The sequence below is a fragment of the Carassius carassius genome, chromosome 35 (genome assembly GCF_963082965.1).
Source record: "Carassius carassius chromosome 35, fCarCar2.1, whole genome shotgun sequence".
NCBI lineage: Eukaryota > Metazoa > Chordata > Actinopteri > Cypriniformes > Cyprinidae > Carassius > Carassius carassius.
In genome coordinates, this window is record NC_081789.1 from 1,312,595 (window position 1) to 1,328,468 (window position 15,874).

Consider the following 15,874-nt stretch of genomic DNA (forward strand, 5'->3'; position numbering starts at 1 on the left):
GTGTATTCTGCACTTAATGAAGCATGTCCTTCTGGCTATACATATCTGGAAAAAGCCAGGGATACTGGACGTGGAGGGGGTTTGGCGGTTATTCATCGCTCTGATTTGCACCTTTCCTCTGTGACATTGCCAAAGCTATCATCATTTGAATGCTTGGCTTTTACATGCGAAAAACCCATCCCACTTACAACCATCATCATATACTGGCCACCTAAACCACACCCACGTTTCATTTCAGAATTAACTGAGCTACTCATGTCAGTGTGCACCACATCAAACAATGTGGCAATTCTTGGAGACTTTAATATCCATGTTAATTCTCCCACTAGTCATTATACTACAGAATTATTACAACTTCTTGATACACTCAATCTCAGACAACTCGTGACAGTCCCTACCCATACAAAAGGGCACATACTGGACCTCATTATAACAAATTTTCCTGTTAACAATGTTCATGTACATGATTTAGGCCTATCTGATCATAATGCCATATCATTAGACTTTTCATTCCTGACCTCACTCAACAAGCCTAAACACAAAATCTGCTGTCGCAAAACAAAAGAAATTAACCCTGAACACCTGTCTTACGACCTACAAAATCTGGCCATATCCGCCCATCACTCTTCTCCTGACGCACTTGTTGATCATTACAATACCGGACTGCAAGAGATACTTGATGCCCATGCGCCCCTCAAGACACGAACTGTAAACTTTACACGCTCTGCCCCATGGTACACTGGTGCGCTGTGTAGACAGAAGGCGGCTGGGAGGGTCCTTGAGAGGCGCTATGTTGCCTCAGGGCTGACTGTCCATAAATCTGCTTATAGAGAGCACCAAAGATCATATTCCAAATTACTCAGTCAGGCACGATCACAATACTATTCCAACATCATTAACAATAACCCAGGAAATTCAAAACAGCTCTTTAAAACAATAAATCATCTTCTCAGTCCACCAACCCTGAGGCAAAATAACAGTACAGATGATCAGTGCAATAAATTCCTTGATTCTTTCACCACAAAAATAACTACCATCCGTTCTAACCTAACACCCAGCAATGTCATTCCATCCATCCCCTCAACCTCAGCACCAACATTCTCTCATATCATTCTCCCCACACACAGACAGGTTGAGACTCTCATACACAGTATGAGACCCTCAACGTGCTCACTGGACCCCTTTCCCACTGCTCTGATCAAATCAAATATGACTTTCCTAAGCCCTCTCATCACCACCATTATAAACTCTTCCCTGCAATCTGGCCATTTTCCAATCTCTCTGAAAACTGCACTTATCAACCCTCGGCTTAAGAAACCCTCCCTCGATCCTGATGTTTTATTAAATTACCGGCCTATTTCTAACCTCCCATTTCTCTCCAAAGTCATTGAAAAAGTAATTGCCACCCAAATCCACAATCACCTTCACTCACACAGTCTCTATGAAAAATTCCAGTCTGGTTTCCGCTCCGCCCATAGTACAGAGACAGCCTGTACTATGGGCAGGTCACAAACGATCTGCTTGTGGCCGCTGACCAGGGCTCTCCATCCCTTCTCCTGCTCTTGGACCTCTCAGCCGCCTTCGACACTGTTGACAACGCCATCCTCCTCCACCGTCTGCAACACTTCATTGGCATTTCACACATAGCATTTCAGTGGTTTCAGTCCTACCTGACTGATAGAGTTGAGTATGTGGCCCTGGGGGGAGCCAGGTCGAGGCCCCACACAGTCACATGTGGAGTGCCTCAGGGTTCGGTCCTCGGCCCCACCCTTTTCTCCATTTATATGCTTCCCCTGGGCCACATCATAAGAAAGCATGGAGTTGCCTTCCACTGCTATGCTGATGATACTCAGCCCTATGTCAGGTTGGACCCCACATCCCCTACATCATCACTCCCCACTCTAACTGCTTGCCTGGAGGAGACAAAATCATGGATGACTGACAACGTCCTTCAGTTAAACAGCTCCAAAACTGAAGGTCTCCTCATTGGGACCCCACACCAACTCCGATCCTCCACCCTGACCATTTACTCATTTGCTGGCCATGACATTTCTCTCACATCCTCTATAACAAACCTGGGGGTTCGGTTTGACCCCCACCTATCATTTAACACCCACATCCAACATATCTGTAAGACTGCATTCTTTCATCTCCAGAACATCTCCAAACTCCGCCCCTCCCTCTCCTTTTCTGATTCAGAGAAGCTGGTTCATGCCTTTGTCTCCTCCAGGCTCGACTACTGCAATGCAATCCTCATCGGGATCCCTGGCAGGAGCCTGCAGAGACTGCAGTACATTCAGAACTGTGCTGCCAGGGTTCTGATGAGGGTGCGTAAATCTGAGCACATCACACCCATCCTCCATAAACTTCACTGGCTTCCTGTTAGGTTCAGGATTGAGTACAATATATGTCTCCTGACCTATCAGTGTGTCTACGGTAGCGCACCAGTGTACCTCCAAGACCTCATCAATAGGCAAAACCCAACCTGACATCTCCGTTCCTCTGATAGCCACCAACTCCAGGTCCCCAAGTCCAAACTCCGCACTATGGGAGATAGGGCCTTCCAGGTGGCTGCACCTCGACTGTGGAATACCCTCTCCAACCAACTAAGGACGCCACAATCTATTGAGGTTTTTAAAAATAATTTAAAGACTCACTTATTTTGTATTGCATTTTCTTAATATAATTCTGTTTTAATGCTGTTTTTGACTGTTTTTATGTTCAGTTATTTTATCTGTGCACCTGTAGCACTTTTAGATGTGTTCTTCATGTGTAAAGTGCAATATAAATAAAATGTATTATTATTATTAACCCCAAAAATGCTCGTACCTGGGTCTTTTGTGCTGGGTTTGGGTGCAGACCATATCGCCTCGACCTTCTTCTCCTGTGGTCGGATGAGTCCCCGTCCGACTTGGAAACCCAGGTACTTCGCCTTTGTCAAGCCCAGGTGGCACTTCCGGGGGTTGGCAGTGAGTCCAGGTGGTCTTCCCAGCGCTCGGAGAGGATGACCACGTCATCCAGGTATGCCGCAGCGTAGGCCTGGTGAGGCCGCAGTAAGATGTCCATCATACGTTGGAACGTGGCTGGGGCCCCGTGTAGGCCGAACGGGAAGGTCCGGTATTGCCAGTGCCCACCAGGGGTACTGAAGGCGGTCTTGGGCTTGGCGGCTTCAGATAGGGGAACTTGCCAGTATCCCTTGGTGAGGTCCAGGGTGGAAATATAGCGGGCCCTTCCCAGGCGATCGAGAAGTTCATCCACCTGAGGCGGCGGAAGTCATTGCAGAAGTGGAGGGTGCCGTCGGGCTTGGGGACCATGACGATAGGGCTGGACCAAGGGCTGTTCGATGGCTCAATTAACCCTAACTTTAGCATTTGTTGAATTTTCTCTTCAATAGCCTGCCGACGAGCCTCTGGGACACGGTAGGGCCGTTGCCGGACGATGACTCCGGCTGGGGTGTGGATCTCATGTTGGATCATGTGGGTCCGCCCGGGGGCTGACGAGAACACATCTGGGAACTGACCGACCAGGTGTTGCAGCTCTGTCTTTTGGGTCGCGGACAGTTCCGGGTTGACATCCACTATGACCGGGTCCCTGGTGGCGAGGGCCGCTAGCTGGTCTCTTGTCCCGACCCACTTTTTGAGTAAGTTAATGTGGTAGATCTGGTCTGGTTTCCGCCGCCCCAGCTGGCGGACTCGGTAGGTGACGGGCCCGACTTTTTCAGCGACGGTGTATGGGCCCTGCCAGCTGGCCAGCAACTTGCAGGCGGAGTTGGGGATGAGGACCATTACCCGGTCTCCAGGCTGGTGTTCCCGGACTAATGGCATGACCCGGTTGATTCTTTCCCTCATCGCCTTCACATGTTCAATGACGAAGCGGTGGGGGGCCGGCTGTTGCTCCCACAGTTCCCTTGCGAAATCTAGCAGTCCCCGAGGCTGGCTCCCGAACAGCAACTCGAAGGGGGTGAAGCCCGTGGACAACTGAGGGACCTCTCGAATGACGAACAACACGTAGGGGAGCATGAGGTCCCAGTCGCGGCTGTCTTCGGCCACGACCCACCGTAGCATTTGCTTGAGGGTTTGGTTGAACCGTTCCACAAGGCCGGCAGTCTGGGGGTGGTAAAAAGAGGTTTTTAGCTGCTTTACCTGGAGGAGTTTGCACAGGTCAGCCATTAGCCGGGACATGAAGGGGGTCCCCTGGTCGATCAGTATCTCCGCAGGGATGCCCACCCGGCTGAAGAGCAGGAAGAGCTCGCGGGCGATGGTCTTGGCAGTAGCCTTATGGAGGGGCACGGCTTCGGGGTACCGGGTGGCATAGTCCACAATCATGTAATCGTGGCCGCGGGCAGACTTAGGCAACGGCCCTACGAGGTCCATCCCGATGCGCTCGAAGGGCACCCCAATAATGGGCAGTGGAATCAGCGGGCTGGGGGGAGGTTTCCGTGGGGATGTCTTCTGGCAGATTGGGCAAGCCTGGCAGAAACGTTTGACTTCTGTTTCCAGCCCGGGCCAATGGAAGCGATCCCTAACCCGGTGAGTGGTATTCTCGGGCCCCAGGTGGCCCGCCAGGGGGTGCAAGTAAGCCAACTCTAGCACCGTTTCCGTCTTTGTCCGGGGTACCACTAACAAAGTTTTATCCTCCCCCCTTCGCTGTGCGACACAGTACAGTAGGCCATTTTGGACGATGAAGTGCGGGAGAGGATGGGGCCCCGGTTTTAGTTCCTTTCCGTCCACCATGCGCACTTGGGACCAGCAATGCTTGAGACGATCATCCTCGCGTTGTTCTTGGGCAAATGAACCTCCCCCATTCACCTGTTAGAACAGATCATGGTAGAGGTTAGTTTCCACAACCGGGGACTAACCATCTCTCCTGCTGTCCGTGGCCAGTAGGGCCGGCTGCTGACGGGTTCCTCTTGCTGGCCTTTTCTGTGGGCGGCTCCCCTTCGTGGTGGCAGGCTGTACGGTGGCGGCAAGGAGGCGGTCGAACCCCGGCCAGTCTCGGCCAAGAAGGAGGGGGACGGGCAGATCCTTCAGCATGCCCACTTCAAGGGGCAAGGCGCCCGGGAAAGTGGAGATCGTCACTCTCCGGGTCGGGACATGGCGGGTGTCTCCGTGCACGCAGGTGATGGGGCAGGTAGCCTTGGTTTCTCCGTGTGGCGTGAGGATGCGAGATTGCACCAAGCTGACCGCGCTGCCGGAGTCAAGGAGGGCTTGGACTGGATGGCCATTGATTTTCACCTCCGGTTCTGGCGCCCCCTTGGGCAGGTCGCGGTGTACGATACAGCCCGCCAACCACGTCCGCGCAGGAGATGCAAGGTCCGCGGTGGGCATCGGTTCGTCCTTCGGGGAGGGAGCCGCCAGCCTAGCTACTGGTCGCAGGGTGCCCTCCGGCGTGTGCTGCTCCTGGACCACCCTCCGGGGAAACGACTGCTCCCTGGTGTCCCGTTGTTGGGCAGCATCCGCCAGTTCCACCGCCTCGACGAGCTCGGTTATTGTGGTAGGATTCCGCATTGCAACTGCTTGCCGGTGAGTCCGGGGAAGGGCCCGGGGGAATCTGAAGGCCTGCTGAGCTTCGCCGGTGAGGAGAGGGGCGACTAACCGCGCCCAGCCATCGCTCTCCCAGCCCTCCTGGGCGGCTGTGTTTTCGAACATTTGGAGAAAGGCCTCTATATCGTCATCAGCGGTCATCTTGGGCAGTAGCTGGGACACTTTCGTTCGTGGGTCGGGCAGTGGAATGCGTCGAGCGGGCGCCGCCACAGCTCGCCGAGTTCCCTCTCGGTCTGTTCTACTCGAGCGGCTAGGTGTTCCGTAATCTATTGCTGGCGGATGCTGACCTCCGTTAGTCACTGGAGGATTTCTTCCATTCTGGAGGTTCGGGGAGCAGCGGCCACCTGGCAGAGAAAAACACACACAAAAAAACAAGGAGTGTGAGTCGCTGGGGAAATCGCAGATTTGTATTCCTTCCACAGTTATGCCCGCATTCTCCACCAGTGTGGCGGGGTGGAAGGAATACGTAGGAGCAAACTCAAGTGTAAAGCCCCGGAGGGTGGATTTTATTATAAAGTGAAGGGTTGCGGGGATGATGACGGTGATTTGGCTTGCAAAGGTGCTCTCACTCTGGTCCAGGTGCAGGTAAGTCAGTGGAGTGTTCGTGGCAAAGTCTTCCGGTCACAGGCTGCTTTCTGGAAGGCAGAAAGAGGAGAGTCAGTGTGCTAGCTCGTGGAGAGGCTTCTCACTCTTTTCCTGTGTGCTGTTTATATGAGGCCCGGCTTATGAGCGGCAGGTGCGGGTGATCAGCCCGTGATGAGCCTCGATCCGGTGCTCCTCGTGAATTACCAGGGCGACGCTGATGTGGAATCGGGACGCTCGTCATACTATCAAAAAACATGAATTGCTAGTTGCTAATGCTAGTCTATAAAAGATGCTATAAGAGGAGGGAAAATTCTCATTCTGGAGACAAAAGTGTAATGCTATGAATATGTTTGGTGTGTTTACACTAGAGAGGATATATTAAATGTGCATATATTGCTGAAAGTTTGTTTTTGTTTTGTTGGAGCACATTACCATATAGATGACTTGCATATGTGCTTGATTAGAGATGCTACACAGAAAGGCTCAGGATCTGAAAAACAAATGATTTTCTCTACACATTCATTTCATATTCCTAATGGTTTATATTTCATAGAATGAATATGATGTCTAATGTTATAAAAATAACAATCATGAGATTGAAGCAGTGCTTTAAGATCCTTACATTTCCATTTATATTTGATAGTCAAAACAAATGTGAGATGTGAAATGAAAAACACAGACTGAAATACAGAGAAATAATGAATGTATTTAGGACCACGTCGCCCAAGCAGATTCTTTGTGTGGTTGACTATAAGCTTGTTCAAATACTCTTTTGTTTACATACCGTGGTTCTTCCACACTGTGTAATTCAATCACAACAGCAAAGGAACTTACTGTAAATAAAGCTGCCCGAGATGACCCATCCTGAAACCAACAGTTAGACTCAAAATCTCAATATGCATCCAATGTTTCACCTTGAAAATCATCTCATCCTGTTCATCTGGCAAACAGAAGGGTCTGCGGATCAAAGCCTGGGGCCGTCAGCACTGAAGTACAGGCTCATATTTCTCTGTCAAGAGTTTGTAATTGTGTATCCAGAGCTAAATAAGGCCAATGTGATGGAAATGATACAGATGCCTCACGCAGATACAGAATTTCACATGCTCTTCTGGGGAAACTTGTGCTTTACAGCAAAGCAGCACACAGAAGTGTAGAGTTCGTCTCACTTATTTAGTCTGAGGTCATGATAGAAGTCTCCTCCTGACCTCTGACCCCTGTATTCGTCCGCTGCAGGGCGCACACATGCTTCAACCGTCTGGATCTGCCTCCCTATCCGTCGAGCCCTGTGCTGTATGAGAAACTCCTCACCGCTGTGGAGGAGACCAGCACTTTTGGACTGGAGTGAAGAAGTGAGACTTGATTTTGTTAATTTTTTTTTACTGCAAAACATTTTCAGTAACTCAGTCCACAAGAGACTTTTTAGAGATTTTTAAACTACATATATATGAAAATTGTTTAAAATGACAAAAAAGCATGCTTCTGTACTACAACACAAGAACATATAGACATATATACATTATGTATGTATGTATGTATAGTTGTATATTTGTATAGTACTTTGTTGGAGTGTGGGATCCAACATGTATGCAATAGTGAAAAATTAGCTCCAGCGTATTGCATCTAATACATTTGTCCTTGTCATCATTCTATTGGTTGTGCATCAGTACATCTTCCTTCTGATTGGTTATCCCCTTTAAATGTGGTAACTTTTTTTTTAATGACTGGCTATGTTTGAAATGGAATACTAACATATTGCTCACTGAATACTGCACAGTGTATACTGTACTTCATACTGCCAGTATTGTTTTCAAGTTCTGTAGTATGCAAAACATATGCAACAAATAAACACTTCCAAGTGCAGTATGCAATGTAGTTGTCACATGACCTCATTAAAATGCATGTTTAATTATAAAGAATATCTCCCACTTTTCATATCAGCAATTTGCATTTGTAATGTGTGAATGATCAGGCTGATATTACATTGGTATTAAATTATTGCATTACGGCATACAGTACTCTAGATATGTAATGTGCACTGTGGTGAATGTAAACATTATCTAGGTATTGTATGCTTACAGATAGCATTCATAATGTGCATGTTATGGCTACTGCATATATAGGAGTAGTATGCTAGTACACTATTCTGAACATGGCCCCTGACCAAAACTAGTTTTTTTCTTCTTCTTGAGTAGAACAGTGAAGGCGATTTTTAGTTAACAGGACTGTTTGCCTGATTTAATCACATGTCTCAAATACTGTCGATGGTGTCGTTAAAAACTGATTCTGTTTGTGGAGCAAAGTTTGTCACCTTTCTCTCAATAATATGTGCTCAAGCACACATGGAGGCTCACTTAATAGTGATGTAAACCACTTCATTGCGTAACCAAATTAGTGACACTAACACTAAGCTCATCAGGACTTTCTGCCAGCAGCGTCCACGTGGCTACGTTAGAAATGTCTCTCTAACTGTTTAAACAATGCTTCTTAAAGCCAAAGCTTTTTTTAGGGCTCAGCGGTGAGCTGCATTTAATAATGAGACCGCAAAGGCATGCCATTGGATTCATTCCCAGATTCAGACAAGTCCTCTTTTTTTTTGTCCTGAATGGATTTTTCTTAATTGTCTAAAACGTCTGGGTTTTGGATTGTTTTCCTATTGGCAGTCTTTTAAAGTCCTGTTAGATTATGTGTATGTGTATTTACATTGCCCTGGACAGTCTGTAGACCCCACCTTCTCGCACACACAACATGATCGGTTGATCCACACAATGCCTTAACGCTATTGGTCAAACAACTTTTACAGTCACTGGCTTCAGTAAGTATGAAAACAATAGAAAAAGAAAGCCAAAACAGACATTTCAGGCAATTTAGAAGTCAAGGAGGAAAAAAAGGACATTCTGTATGATCACCCTACATGGTATAATATATTTTGGTGTGAAGTTGTGGGCATTGCCACGGATAACACATTTCAGACCCCACATCGACCTTGTATATTGCAGGTATATCTTTATTAAGTAAAATAAATATTTTTACTGATTTATTTAATTTACTGATGCACATCTTCCATTTCGAATCTGTGAAAGTGACATGACATTCAGCCAAGTATGGTGACCCATACTCAGAATTCATGCTCTGCATTTAACTCATCCAAAGTGCGCACACACACACACACACACACACACACACACACACACACACACTGTGAACACATACCCGGAGCAGTGTTCATCATTTATGCTGCGGCGCCCGGGGAGCAGTTGGGGGTTCGATGCCTTGCTCAAGGGCTCCTAAGTCGTGGTATTGAAGGTGGAGAGAGAGCTGTACATGCACTCCCCCCACCCACAATTCCTGCCGGCCTGAGACTCGAACTCACAACCCTTCCACTGCGAGTCCGACTCTCTAACCATTAGGCCACGACTTCTGTGTATTAAAATTAAACTTAAACTTATTTTATTTATCCCTGACAGAACTTGTGACAATTTGCTGTACTCTGTTCAGCTGAGTTCAAGATAATGTGGAAAAATTTAATTGCATATTAAAACAATTTACTTGCAAAAACAAACCGATAATGTTATACTTATGGGGGAAAAATACTAATGTTGATATAATTATGAACACAATTACTCTACATCAGCCTAATTTTCTGAAGTGACTAGACTTCGCTTTTTCCCTAATACTTGTACATAAATGTCAATAAACAATCACTTTCTATTGGGTTGTTTGTTATGTTGATTCACACACGTATACACAAGTTATTTCTCATCCTTACACAGCTCAAACACTAGAGAGCAGCACAAGAATCTCTTCAATATGAGTGTGACTGTTAAACATAACGAGAGAAAAATATTGAAATATGCCCAGAATAAGAGCAAAGCAATAACAACAACAATAATAATAGGTAGCCTATCACTGGAAAATGGAAAATTATTCATGTAATTATATATATATATATATATATTGTAATATTATTAAAAAAAATAAGGAGTCATTTAGCACGTCCTCATAACCTACAGTAGGTGAATGTTTATGAGAGTCTCTGAATGTCTACAGTTCTCGTGAACATTACTATGATTTCATTGTCCTCTCAAAATAAAACTCCGGATCAGTGTTTATATATATATATATATATATATATATATATATATATATATATATATATATATGTAACATAATTATTTATTAATTAATTAATTGTTCACCTCTTATTGGTCAAAAGTCACTAGAGGGTCCACCTCCTCCCGCCCATCGGCGAATGCTTGATCGTAATTGGTGGAAAGCGCTGTCAATCAACAGAGGTCTGAGGAGCAGCTTGGCTCTCCGTTGACTCGGTCTGAAGAAGAAGAGAGTCGAGGAGAGCAGCAGTCATAAACCCAAGCGTTTGTTCACTCAGGAGGAGTTTTAATCGAAGATGAAAGTATTAACAGTTAATATTTTAGACACGCTTCTATATTGTTAACGTAAGGGGGGAAATTCAGCGAGGGGAATTATTTTATTAAGTGAGGTAGCGTGATAGTATCACCTGTGGGACTGGGCTTGCAGGTAAAAACGGGTATCGGTCACCAATAAAACCAGTTGACGTTTATAACAGCTGTTATGATTCCTGAGTGTCCCGAGCCCAGAAGCCGAATCCGGTGTGAATCCGGTCCGGACCGCTCCGGTTTGCTGCGCGAGATCCGGACCGACATCAGGAGTGAGCCGTTCACCGAGCGCTATGACGTAATCCCCGGCAGAGAGCTGGGCAGGTGAGGCGCACCTTTACCTGTCTACCTGTGCTCGTGTCAGTTATGGCATATTTATACATGATGCATGTACTCTGAACCTCTTGTTTGTATTTAAATGTACTGATTTTGAAGTCAGACCACGAAGGCATGCTCAGTAAATTTTTGGCATTCTAAATCCTACTTGTATTATAGTTTAGATGTGTGTGTGTGTGTGTGTGTGTGTGTGTGTGTGTGTGTGTGTGTGTGTGTGTGTGTGCATTGAAAATGTTTACATTCTAGAGTCCCTGTGTGTTCTTATATGGATCTGCATTCTTAAATGGATAATGCATGTATATTGCTTGCACTGGACTCAGTTCACTATTTGAAGTCTTGCATCAGAGTATTTTAAACACCTATACTGCTTAAAAGTGTGATTTGGCATTGCTTTGTCATTTAGATGGCTTTCAGATACTGATTTATTTAGTTATTTATTTTGGATACGAGTGTGTAAAAATGCATGCAATTGCATGACAACCCTTTACTTGCAATGCAATCTGATTCAGTTGTTAATGAACATAACTATATTGTAATCAGCCTCATTTTCTGATGTCCATCTCTTCTACATGAACAGACTTTTCTCAAATCGCTGTGGATATTGCATGCATCTATTGCGTGCATTGCACAGTTCATATTTTAAGTCATGCATTAGTGCTTTAAAGTATGTTTTGGCATTGCTCTGTCTTTGAGATGGCTTTCAGATACATTCGTCTGCAAATTTAATGAAACACCCAATAAAAGTTTGCATGTTTACTCCAAGCCTTCATCTGAGTACAGAGAAACAAGAGAAAAACCTGAGGTGTTCATGTGCAGCGTCTCTCAGACGTCTCTCAAGCGTTAGCTGGAATGGTTCGGTGATTGGCTGCTCCTGCTGGTTTTGTTTTGATGGCTGTGCTTGTGGAGAGTCTGGAGATGAGCCAGTTTTATTCTCCAGCGAGTGATTTCAGAGGCTGCCAAGGGGTTATGATTCTGATTTTCATTCTGAGAATCACATTAGCCTGATATTGGCATTTATAGTCATGTTAGCCCAAATCTTACACGAGGACAGTGTGTGAGTTGTGTTACATGTTGCACTGAAGAAATGATCATTTAGACCCAAACACAGCTGAAACTAGATGGATGATGCAAACATCAATTTGTTTTGAATGCAAAGCATATATATATATATATATATATGAATAAGTTGCACATGCTTCATTATTTGTAGGCTCAAAATTTTAATGCGGATCAAATTGTTAAGGACGCCCAATATCTTGGTTGAGGTTTTGTGCCGATATTTTTTTGTGCTTTATAATGGAAATAATGTACAAAGGATATGGAAAGGAATGGAAATGAAATATAAAGACAGAAAATTATAATGTTATGAATGATAAATGCATCACGCAAATGATTATTTGAATTAGTATTTCAGTACTGTGTGACTTCGAAGGATTGATTTGAAAATAATGACCAGGTGTGGATACAAATGGTAAAAAAAATCTTAGCAAATTATTGTACATGCATATAGGATGATTGTATTTAATTTCATTTTATTTTGGACTATTATTATATAAGACTATTTCTTCAACAGAACAGATTTGGAGAAATGTGTCGTTCCATTAATTTCTCACTTGCTTGAATGGGTGCCGTCAGAATGAGAGTCCAAACAGCTGATGAAAACATCACAATAATCCACAGCACTCCAGTCCATCAGTGAACATCTGGAGAAGACAAAAGATGAAACACATCCAGCATTAAGATGTTTTAAACTCAAACACATAGAGTCTATAATCCATAATAACACTTCCTCCAGTGAAAAAGTGTTCTGTTCTGAATCAGGAGAGAAATCTGCACAGATCAAGCAGCATTTAAACAGCTCTAAACAAATATGTGTCTGGATTCTGATGACTTTTTCACTGGAGGGAGTGTTGTTATTATGGATTATGGACTCATATTTCTTAGTAAAGCCTTTTGGACTCTCATTCTGACGGCACCCATCCACTGCAGAGCATCCATTGATGAGACACTGATGCAGTGACACATTTCTCAGAATCTGATGAAGAAATTAATCTACATCTTGGATGATCTGAGGAGGAGGACACTTTTAAAACTATTTTCATTTTTTAGATGAACTATTGCTTTAAGCTTCAGTAGTGTGTGAGGTGAAATCGCAGCAGTGCTGTGTGATGTTCAGATGTTTGGGATCAGAACCAGTACTCTACCGTTGTGTGTGGACGCTTTAGATCAACACGTCTTCACCATGTGTGTATGGGAACACATTCTGCACGCTGCAGATCAGGTATTGATGGGAAGAGTGCCATGTAAAATGAGAAGTGTAATCTTTCACACATTTGTGCGACATTTTATCTTCTTGCACGTAAGTGCCAAGTTTTTTAATGCCGTGTCACAGATCCGGTAACAGCAGCTTGCCATTTACAGTTCTGCTGGTGTTAAAAAGAAAAGACGTAATTTAAAACCCCAAATTATATAAAATGCACGTCATGGTGTTTTTCAATTATAGTTTAAAAGAATATTATACCCAAAAATGAAAATTTGCCCCGTAGGTCATCCAAGATGTACAGATGATTTTATTTCTTCATCAGGTTTGTAGAAATGTGCCACTGCATCAGTGTCTCAGTGATGGATGCTCTGCAGTGAATGGGTGCCGTCAGAATGAGCGTCCAAACAAAAGTGAACAGCTGCATGTTTATAAAAAATGAATCCACCAAGGCATTTCAACCATCGCTTCTGGACAAAATAAGAGTCCATAATAACATATCTTTCTCTTGTACACTCTAATATGTACCTGAATACTGTTAGACTTACCTGAAAAATATAAAGCACTGTTTATTTCTATCTTTATTCTATTATATTTATCTATGCTTGTGATTTGTTTATTTTTTATGCTGTTTTACTCGCCTACAAAATCACCCCGATTACTGATTCAAGTCATCTGGTGATGTGTAATACATATCACAGACAAACAAATCATCACAATGCAACGAGCTGCCACGAGTAACAAAATTAAAAGATTTGCTTAAAAGTGATTGCTCTGAATGTTTGCTTGCTCACATACTTTGATCCAGAGTTCAGCTCCAGTACAGAGCTCTGTGAATCCTTGTTATTTTTCATTAAGCTCATGCTCATTTTTGAGCGGTGTTTGTGTGTGTGTGTGGTGTAAAAGCGGATGATTTTATATATTTCTTCCCTTTGTATTTCCCATCACATTTCTTTTAAAAGCCCAGTCTTTTCCGCTCCCTTTGCCAGAGAATCCCGGCTCTAACAGCCGAGTGGGACACCATGACCTCATCGTCGTGTTATTCAAGTGGTATGGTGCTAAAAGCATCTGCTGTGCTTCTGGAAACAGAGCGGTGACCGTAGCGTGATGACCGTGTCGTGTGAAAGCCAAGTTTGTTATTGATACTAGTGCATTTTCGTTTTAGAACGTGTAACTTTTGCGATGGTTACACCTGAACAAACACTTTGACTCCAGCAGACTTTCACCCTTCTGTGAATGTGCGTGCGCTGATGAGACTTAATCGTCCTCTGTTGTCTTCATTCCCTGCGTTCAAGAGCTTTTGCTCCTGTCAGAGGCTCATCACCTGCTCTCTCTCTAGAGTTATTAAATATTTGTGGCTTTTGTTCTGTTGGAAATGTTGCATTTGCATCATGATACTTTTCTTCGGTGTCACAGATCGACTCGATTCAGAATAAATAACCAAAGCTGCTCAGAGTCAGTCAAACACTGGATGAGATGCACACATGCAACAGTCCTGCGCTTCACTCTCAAACGTGCAGTGCATATATTTATATCGTATCCCAATAGTGATCTGATTCAGTGGATGGATGTGTGAGTTGGTGATGTGATGTCATTGTCATCTGTGAGCAGGCCTCTTGATCGTACATTAGAGGAAGTAATGCTGATTTACTTTCGTTCTGAATCCGTGACGTCATCTTCTAGCAGACAGAAGCTCAGAGACTCCAGAGGATTAAGGGGTTTACCTCAAATCACTCATGTTGTGCACTTCCTCTACAGATTATACCAAACTTCCAAGTTCAAAGTCAAATTAACCTTAACTAGCTGTTTACTGATCCTAAGTCTTTGCAGCTAGTGTTTTTGGGTGTATCATCTGTCCTCTTAGGGTGCGTTTACATGACTCTGTTCTGTGCATGCCAGGCCAGTAGTTGGTGATGTCACAAACAAACACTACATGGACACATAATACATGTGCGCAATATTGTCACCATTGAGCACCATGTTGCTCTCAAAAAACTTTCACGTAAAAACCTATTTTTGAACGTTTGCATTGTCAGGCACCAAAAAACATTGTTGTGATCAGTGTCGGGGAAAGTTACTTTTCATGCTTTGCTATATTGTGTTGCTCTCTAAAAAGTAACTAATTGCGGTACTTAGTTACTTTTTATGGAAAGTAATGCATTGCGCTACTTTTGTGTTCCTTTTCTCATCTGGCCTAGGTTCGCTTGATTTATTTTTTGTATATATATATAAATTGTTTAATATTTTTGGCTAATTTAAAAGTCCTTTCTCTGGGGCTGTCGCGGTGAAGGAATTTCTCTAGCAGTAATTTTGAGTGGCTCAATAGCGATAAAATAACAGTAATAGGGCAAGCATATGACTAACATCAGTGCACTCAGAAATACAATGCATATTCTGATACAACAGCATCATTTATAGTCTTTGACTTTGAATCCAGTGTCTGGTTTTATTTAGAGAAGCATACATGCATTTAAAACCCTCTTATTTTGACAAACAACAGCCAATGTTCACAGTCTCAGAAATCCTGATTAACTTTTGTACTCAGACCGAACATCTGCTCTTGATATGGCCTCTTTTCACATGAACCGTGACCCTGCCGTCAAGCCTAGACCTGCACACATGAAAGCCACTGCGCTCGGGTGTTGTCTGTGAGTCCAGAGGCTCTGGAAATGTGCTGACATGGCTGCGGAGAGACTGAAAGACACCAAAGTCGCTGAATCCCAATTATAGTCTGT

The 15,874-nt window shown here is 44.2% G+C and overlaps 1 protein-coding gene and 1 pseudogene across 1 annotated transcript in view; both read left to right on the forward strand.

Moving 5' to 3' along the window:
- Nucleotides 1–7,878, forward strand: part of LOC132115609 (E3 ubiquitin-protein ligase HECW1-like) — a 33,682-nt pseudogene extending 25,804 nt beyond the window's left edge.
- A 2,557-nt stretch (nt 7,879–10,435) lies between these two features.
- The window catches only part of LOC132115858 (serine/threonine-protein kinase 17A-like), a 30,437-nt gene continuing 24,998 nt past the window's right edge, over nt 10,436–15,874 (forward strand). The window contains exon 1 of the mRNA XM_059524240.1: nt 10,436–10,867. Coding sequence (XP_059380223.1) covers nt 10,719–10,867 — 149 coding nt within the window. The 5' untranslated portion in view covers nt 10,436–10,718. The remainder of the gene's footprint in view (nt 10,868–15,874) is intronic.